This window comes from Ailuropoda melanoleuca, chromosome 1, assembly GCF_002007445.2.
Source record: "Ailuropoda melanoleuca isolate Jingjing chromosome 1, ASM200744v2, whole genome shotgun sequence".
NCBI lineage: Eukaryota > Metazoa > Chordata > Mammalia > Carnivora > Ursidae > Ailuropoda > Ailuropoda melanoleuca.
The window spans coordinates 164,508,215-164,516,622 of NC_048218.1; the positions used below are offsets into that span (position 1 = coordinate 164,508,215).

The following is an 8,408-nucleotide window of genomic DNA, read 5'->3' on the forward strand; positions in this document are numbered from 1 at the left end:
TATACACTTCTGTAAAATTTTTACTTATAGAAGACTTCTGTGGTTACTCAGCCTGCTCAGTAGATCTGAACAACCACAAGGGCGGAAGCTCCGGTCCTCACAAAGACTGGTTTTCCAGCCTCTGGATTTCTGAGGTGCGCCATATTTCAGCAGGGAGGTTGGGGTACGGAGGGGAGCAAGTCTACTCCTTCCATAGCCCAAACTCTTTAAAAATAAGGAAATATATATGTGTATCAAGAGCCCCAGAACAGATGTGGGAGAAGTATCTCAGGCTGTGAGATAAACACCCAGGTCTCTATAGCTGCCTGGCTTTGCATCTTCTGAGCCTTTTTTCTTTTTCCTAAAATGTGAGAAGTTTCCCTAAAAGCAGCTCCTGTGGACCCAGGAGATACCCCAAAATGGCTCCAGTGCCTCCTTCTAAAGACCATCTGAGGGAGCTTCTCAGGGGAAAGATAGAGGCCATGATGATGGATATTTTGGATTGCAAACAAAATGGCGACATTTTCCACCTCCGTCTCTGAAAGATACAATCCAGGGAGAAGGAGGATTTATTTCTCACATCAGATGCTTCTGATCCCGAGACGCAGGTGGTTTCTCACTTCCAATTTAGAAAGGGGGTGTTGATGGGGATACAGTTTCTGAGGTTTTCACTTTCTGAATTCGGTTCCTTCTCCAAGCAATTCTTTAATATGAAAATAAAAATATTTCCCTTTCCTGTGCCTGCTTTTGCGTCTGCCAGCCAGTCAGTAGGCAGCCCTATCTTAAATCCAGGAGCAGAAATGTAATGTTTAGCTCCTGCAGCATCAAATGAAAGAAGCACTTATAAAATTGCATTTTTATTAGAAAGATACCAATCTTCTTTCTCTCTCCGCCTCCCCCTGGGGCCATAAAAGGACAGCGAGGAGGGATGAAGGAGAGGAAATAAATCCAGGGGATGCCAAATCCTAAATTCCAGGATGAAGCTGAAGCTGGGACTCAAGCAGTCCAGGGAAGGGCTCCCGGGAGGCTCCTGGGAGTTCAGCCTTTTTTTTGCTGGAGACCTGGGTAAAGCTCTGTCTCCTTCGAGATCTCAGTGGCGATTTTAGGAGTGATTCTTTCCTCCTGGAGCGATAAGAGACCGAAAAGCATCCACAGACAGTCCGGTTGGTCCAGAAAACGCTCGGCATCCTCCGCGCGTTTGATGATTCCCAGGGTTTAAAGCATTGGCCGGTCCGCTTTGACCTGGAGGAACTTCTTGGAGAAGACAGCCCTGCCTTACTCCCCAGCGGGACCTCTCGGGCACCTGTGCGTCCCCGCGGCGCTTTGGGCTGGCTGCCTTTTGTTTCTCCCGCACTCAGCAGTCCGCAGCCCCTGCGCCCGCGCAGGCCACTCCGTGGCAGCTGGGAATCAGGCAGCCCAGCGGGCTGGCGCTCGGCGTTTCCAGAGCTGCCCGCCTCCGGGAGCTCTTGCAGCCTTCGCAAGAATTCGCCGTGCTCCCAGGCGAGGCGCTGGGCCAGGCCCCACTACGGAGCTGGAAGGCTTGCCGCGGCCTGCTCAGCTAGTTCGCCTCTGCCTGAATTCCACGCAGACCCCCATCTTCCGCCAAAGAACCCCTTCTGAACACGGATATTATTCAGAATAAAAACTTTATTTATTTTTTTTTGTTTAGTTTCTCAGAATGTGAGCAACAAGGAATGTAGAACTCTCAAAACAAATCTAGCATTTTTTACGTTTACAGATTTTTTGTTTGTTTTTTTTTTTTTTCAGTTTCGCCGGATGTTAAAACCTAAATCACTGTTTTCAAAAGCTGGATCCTCTCTGGTATTATTGCATCATTACCGTTTTTATAAAGGAATTATATTTCCCTTTCAAATAAAAAAATTTTCTATGTACGCCAATACATTATTGAACAAAAGGCCCAAGAAACCTTCTGAACAATCAGGGTACAGAATTTCTTTAATATAAATACGAACGGATGGGGATAAATAATATTTAAAACTTAGATTATTCAATGCTTGCAAAAAAAATATAAATAAATCTGACTGTTCACCAGCATACACACACGGAAAGACGTACACTTAGTCATCCTTGCACAGGGAGCCCCTGTTTCAAAGCGCCTTTGATTTTTTTCCTCGCTCTTTACAAGAAGTGCAATTAAAAAAAAAACCTAAAAATTAAAAAAAAAAAAAGTAATTGCTTCCCCTCGGGAGCCATAATGTACGAACAAATTCACATTGAAGAACTCGGCTAGAAAATTTGTTCATATACCCTGTTTCTGATCAAAGAGTAGAGAAGGTAAAGGATGCAGGGCCAGCGGCCGAGCGAGGGGTGGGAGGAGAGGAGATAAACATAGCTACTGATACTGACAGCCATTCCAGCAACCAAGATTGCTACGTCACATCAACTATAAAAACGCCTTACCAAAGAAAACAAAACGGGGTGGGGGGAAGGTAGAAGGGGCAGAGGAGAAAAGGAGGGCAGGAAGAACCTTAAAACAACAAAAAAGTAAACGTAGAAGAAAGGTGGGGGCGGGGGGGTCTCTCCTGGCGCGCAGCCCCGAGCCCACCATCACAGGTGGGTGAGCTTGGGGGCTTCCTGAATTCTTCCCTGAGAAGGATGGTGGGCGGTAAGGTCCGTGTAGGTGGGGTGCGGCTCCCCTGGCCCAGGCCCGTGATGGTGGCCGCTGCCCAGCGGCCCAGCACCCCCGTAGTCCATGGCTGCCGAGGCGGCGTGGGGGAGGTGAGTTAGGCCAAAGAGGGCAGGCCCAGAGTTGCTCATGGGCTCCACATAGCTGCCCCCCACGAAGACGGGGCTTCCCTGTAAGTGTGGGGTCCCATAGCTGCCGTTGCCCTGCAGGCCATGCGCGTGTGGGTCATAGTCGGGCGTACTCCCGGCCCCCGCCCCTGCTGCGGTATAGCGCTTCTGTGGGGGCGGTGGGGGCGCGCAGCTTGGCAGGGGTGCGGGGTAGGAGGCGGGGGGCAGCCCATAGGCGCCCTGGGGAGGCTTGGAGAAAGGCGGGGGCGACTGGGGCTCATATGGGACGCTGTTGACCAGCGAATGCATAGAGTTCAGATAGCCGCCCGCGCCCGGGGGCACGGGGCTGCGACTTGGGGACTGACCCCCTGATGACGTCAGCATGCCCTTGCCCTTCTGATCCTTCTTGTACTTCATGCGGCGATTCTGAAACCAGATCTTGATCTGGCGCTCGGTGAGGTTCAGCAGGTTGGCCATCTCCACCCGGCGCGGCCGACACAGGTAGCGGTTGAAGTGGAATTCCTTCTCCAGCTCTACCAGCTGCGCGCTCGTATAGGCGGTGCGCGCCCGTTTGGACGACGCCTGCCCAGGCGGGCTCTTGTCGCCAGCGCAGCTCTCCCCTGCGAGGACAGAGGAAAGAGCAAAGGACAGAGGAAGAGAGCCATCAGGGGCTGCCCCAAGCCCCGCCTAGCCCGACCCCGCCAGGCCCCTCCTTGCTCCAGGCCCCAAGATCCCTCTGTCAGGGCCCAGAAAAGGGGATGAGGAACTAGGTGCTGCCCTCTGTGCTGGTGGAGAAACAGTGCCAGTAGCTGGGTAGCTAGCCCCTCATTCAGTCAAGTTGCAAGTCATAAGCTTCCCTAAGCGTAGTAGAGAGGTTAAGAACAGAAAAGCAGAACTCCCAGTTTGCCTTCCTGGTCTGTATTTCTGTCCTGGAGCTCTTCACTTTCTGAATCATTTGATCCTTCACGCCTATCAGACTACAAGTTCCCTGTGGGCAGGTCTCCCATCTTCATTCCCTTCACAGTAACTGGAATGTGGGGCACCTAATATACATTCAATAAACCTTTCCCTTTTTCACTGTATGACTGAAGGACTGGACAGTTGCCTCAACTGGCCACTTATTTAGTCCACCTAGTGGAGATGGGCAGAGTGGAAGCCCCAATCTGGAAGGCCTTCTTTGCCCAAAGAAAGAGATCCCATTGAAAGTACCAATTTATGGTGGGATGACCCAGGCCCCTGATGCTGGGTCCTATTAATTAGGGTTCTTCATGTCATCAAGCAGCATTCCCCATTTCCATCCACTAATCTGCCCTCCTATCCTCCCCTCCTCTTCCCAAATCTTGACTCTGGAGGGTCCCAGATGCTCAGGCTCAGAGCAGATTACTGCCAACTGGAGAAGGCAGGGGAAAAGGTAACCAAGATGCTGGGAAGCCCAAGACCCAGGGCCTGTCCTCTAGTCTAGTTCCTGGAGGCCCATGTGGTTCCTATTAGCATGAGAAGTCCAAATCCCCTCCCCCAGGAGATCTCTGGCTGCCTTCATTGTACTAAGTCTGAGTAGGGCCTTCCCAGAGGTAAGGCAGCCACTCCATCTACTGGAGCAAAAATTAAAAATATGCTCTGTTTATAAGCAAAGCATTGATTCTCACTTGGAATGGTGACTAGGCCTGCTTTTACTTTGCCACATTTCATTGTGGAGTGGATGTCACTGTTTCATTAGAAATGAGGAGTTGTGGGGGCGCCTGGGTGGCACAGCGGTTAAGCGTCTGCCTTAGGCTCAGGGCGGGCGTGATCCCGGCGTTATGGGATCAAGCCCCACATCAGGCTCCTCCGCTATGAGCCTGCTTCTTCCTCTCCCACTCCCCCTGCTTGTGTTCCCTCTCTCACTGGCTGTCTCTATCTCTGTCAAATAAATAAAATCTTTTAAAAAAAAAAAAAGAAAAGAAATGAGGAGTTGTGCTAAAAGAGAGAGTGTAGCTCAGGTCTGTTGTGCCCAAAGGTCCTAACTCCAAGAATGGAGTAAGAAGGGATTCCAAACTCACTAGGCCCCACTTGCTCTTGGAGAAGTCAAGAGAGACTCCCATCAGGGCTTCGTGGTCACACAGAGTCCTGTCACCCCCCCAGTGAAGGAGAAGGAGCAGGTAANGCGGGGGCTGGGGTCTGCGGCGGGGGTTGAGGCTGCTGTGGAGCTGGGGGCGCGGCCTGGGGCGGCGGCGGGGCCAGGGGTGGCTCGCCCAGGCCTGGGGGTTGGCTGGACGGGCCGCTCAGGGTGCGCAGACACGCCTCGCTCAGCTCATGCGCCTTGGGGTGGCCCCCGGCGCTGGCGGGCGACTGGAGTGAACAGGCGGGTCGGTGGTACTCGCCATCAGCGCCCAGTGCCGCGGACGCCGGGTACGGCTGCTGACTGGCATTATAAGCGAACCCGTTGGCTGCCTGGTAGGGGTAGCCACCGTAGATAGCGGAGCTGTCGTAGTAGGTCGCTTTTTGCATCGCGTTGTTTCACAATCTTGATCGCACACTCTGACAGGGGCTTGACACCCGTGAGGGCGCACATTGGCACGCCCCCGCGGTCACGTGACGCTCCGCCGCCAATGGCCGCCCCGCGCAGACCTGGGGGGCAAAAAGCGCAGCGCGGTGAGGGCTCCGCTCAAATCCATCTTACTCTCAATAGCTAAGTGACATGAAAGCCATAAAAGAAAAAGTGGTCAGCAATATTTAGCAGCACGACTTGGCCCCGGGCGCAGAGAGCCGCGCTATAAAAAGCCGCTGGAATTTACTGGCAGCTACAAATATTTGCTTAACTTGCGTCTGGAGTTGGGGGGTTTTCCGGGGAGAGAGGAGAAGAGTAAGCGAGGGCTGGAAGCCGGGTCTCCAGAGCTGGAGTCCAAAAGAAGAAAGGCTGATACTGATGGGCTAGAAAGAAACAGGGCTGGAATCCTTTTCCAGAGAGAGAGAAACTTGGGGTGTCCCTTCATCTCAGCTCTTTGGCCTCGTCCGGCGGGACCCGCGACTCCTTGCCTCTCAGGATCTTGGGGAAGGGGCAAGGGGGCAAAGGGGAGCGTAGGTTGCCAATTTGTTCTCCAATCCTCGCTTTAGGATTGATATTTGGCAAAAGAGTCCTGACGCGGGGTGACTTCCCATCCAGTCCCTTCTTGAATCTTCCAGCACCCAAGAGAGGTATGCACAAAAAATTTTCAGGCAATTGCCCTACTCTACCCTGATGGATTTCAGAAGCTGAGCTTGTTAGGCAGTTAATCTAGCCTTGTGCAGGGATATGACCTACCTCTTCCAAATAAGCCCCTTGTGGCCAAAAAGGGGAGAGAAAAAGTTTAGAAGGAACATCCTGTGTGGGAAGGGACCAACAACAACACTCGCTCCAGCAAGTCAAACTCAAATCCTGGACAGTTCTTTACTCCTTTCCTTATTTCTCAGACATGACCCAGCAAGCCACTCTCACCTCTTCCCCATTAGAGAAGGTCCCCAGACCCTACTGCCTTGGACTTTCTGAGGTGCTGTTATTCAGGGCAACTATCAAATTCTACCTGTTAAAACATGATGGATTAGAGAAAAAAAACAACCCACCAGGAACCTGAAAAACCAGCGTTCATCTCCATGACCACGGCTTGAACTCTCCTTCCAACTTAACGATAATAGGTTCTGTCTTAGAAACTGCTATGTAATTTGATGTATGGGGGTCATTTGGCTCCGGACGAGGGATGGAAGCACAAGCCATAAAATCCTGCCAGAGTTCCCTGATCTTTGTGTGCCGCTGTTGTTGATATTTGTTATTCGGCCTATTTACCTGCTTCAGAAACACCAAGTAAAAGGTCAACCACGGGAATCTTAAAAGCAACTGAAAGCCTTCTCAACCCTTTTTAAAAATTTATTATTTAGAAAGCAGTTTGCAGAAGTGAAATCTATGTTTCATTTTTGTTTTCAGCCTTTGCATGGTCAATCTCTGGTTCTCAGCTGAGAAAAGTTCCATGTGAGTGTGTTTACATATGTATACACACACACACATACACACAGAGAATGATAGTCTCTCTGTTTAAGAAAAAAATACAGTGACAAATTCATGAAGGAAAAGGGTTAGTTCATGCCCCAACTATGTATATTTGAGTCCTGGAGTCATTCAAGTTCTCTAGGAATAGCAGACACTTTGTTAACTGGAAAACACCATCTACCCACAGATGATTACAATTTTGTTTTTAATAATGGGCTTCTTTGGATTTCGTTATTAAACCAACAATCTGACCAACATCTGGAAAACAAGCACAATTAATTTTCCAGAACCTCAATTAAAAATTACAGCTTCCCTTATCCAAGTTACTGTGCATGATCTTGAGCCCTGGAGTATTGTTTCTATTTTGGAAATAGATAGGAAGCTACAGATACCATGATCGAAAATAAATAGGGAATAAAATAAAATTTAAAACTGAACAGCAATTGAAAGTCTCAGTTTCCTGTTCTTTCACTGAAAACAGTTCCTATTACATTTGGCAGTGTTAATGTCTGCCATTATAAATTTTTAAGATACTAGGCTTGTGTAAAATAAAATGTCAGGTTAAGAAAATTACTCCAGACACTTGAGCACAAAGATATTAGATAAAACAAAATTAAGGTGATTTTGAACGTGCAACACTTCAAGTGACTTGCTAATCCATTCTCACAAGCTATATTGGCCTGCTACTTACTTAAGTCTTTTCATCAAGTTGTGCATTGTCTTGTAAATAACAAAAATACCATCAAAAACCAAAGAGCATACAACAGCCCCCATAAACTTAAAATATGAATTCACCTCGGAGATCCCACCAAAGTCCTTCCTATTGTTTGAGGTCAGCAGACAACCACCGTGGGGCCTACATATTGCTCCCCTCCTGCCCCCACCCCAGCCCGCAAAGTTTGCAACCTAGTAAAGAAGTTGGAGATCTGCCAGTCTGGAAACTTGCTTTGCACCCGCCACCCCACCCCCCCAAGCAAGAGCTGGGGATGGGAGGAGATTCCTCCGAAAAGATCCGTTTCCGGACAATAACCCCCAGGTGCAAGAGCTGAAAGAAAGTTGAGGAGGCTAAATTGAGTGCAGAAAGCAAGCCCTATTGTCTTTCTGGAAGATCTGCCCAAATTCAACCTCCTTCCTTCAGACACCGCTCCCTCTTTCCACTCCCGCCCCTTCCTCAGCCTGCCCTCACCCCGACTTTAAGCGGGAATATCGGGCAAGAGCTCCCGTGTCCCCTTGCCCACCCCTCCCACCCTCCCCAACCCAGAAAAGTTGGGGCTGGGCTAGGGAGAGGGAAGAGGTGGGGGCGGGGATGGGAAAGCGGCCTTAACTCGAAGTGTAAGGGTATCAGTCACTGCCGGGAAGGAAGCTCCGGCTTGTGAACTCTTCTTGAACCGAGATTTAAGTCTGCAGCCATAAATCACCGAGACGTAAACCCCGCCATTCAGCGCTGAGAGCGGCCGGTTGTGGCCCTGCTTACCTTAACTTCTGACGAACGCCGCGAGCGCAGGCTCGGGCTCGGGCTCAGGCTCGGGCTCGGGCTCCGGCCCCCAGCCCGGCTCGGCCGCCCGGCCGGGTCCCCTAGGCGCGGGATGGGCACCGACCCTCAGCATCAGCCGAGACGGCGGGCGGGAGGGAGACCCCAAGGCCCGGACGCCGCGGAGCAGAGCGCGGCGGCTTC

The 8,408-nt window shown here is 50.8% G+C and overlaps 2 protein-coding genes across 2 annotated transcripts in view; both read right to left on the minus strand.

Moving 5' to 3' along the window:
• Positions 1–1,608: 1,608 nt before the first annotated feature.
• The window catches only part of HOXA3 (homeobox A3), a 14,819-nt gene continuing 8,019 nt past the window's right edge, over positions 1,609–8,408 (minus strand). The window contains 2 exon segments of the mRNA XM_034669568.1: positions 1,609–3,511; positions 4,847–5,340. Coding sequence (XP_034525459.1) covers positions 2,548–3,511; positions 4,847–5,220 — 1,338 coding nt within the window. The 5' untranslated portion in view covers positions 5,221–5,340 and the 3' untranslated portion in view covers positions 1,609–2,547.
• Positions 5,291–8,408, minus strand: part of HOXA5 (homeobox A5) — a 32,198-nt gene continuing 29,080 nt past the window's right edge. Inside the window, exon 6 of the transcript XR_004628256.1 lies at positions 5,291–5,340. The gene's annotated coding sequence lies outside the window, so the exon portion shown is untranslated. The remainder of the gene's footprint in view (positions 5,341–8,408) is intronic.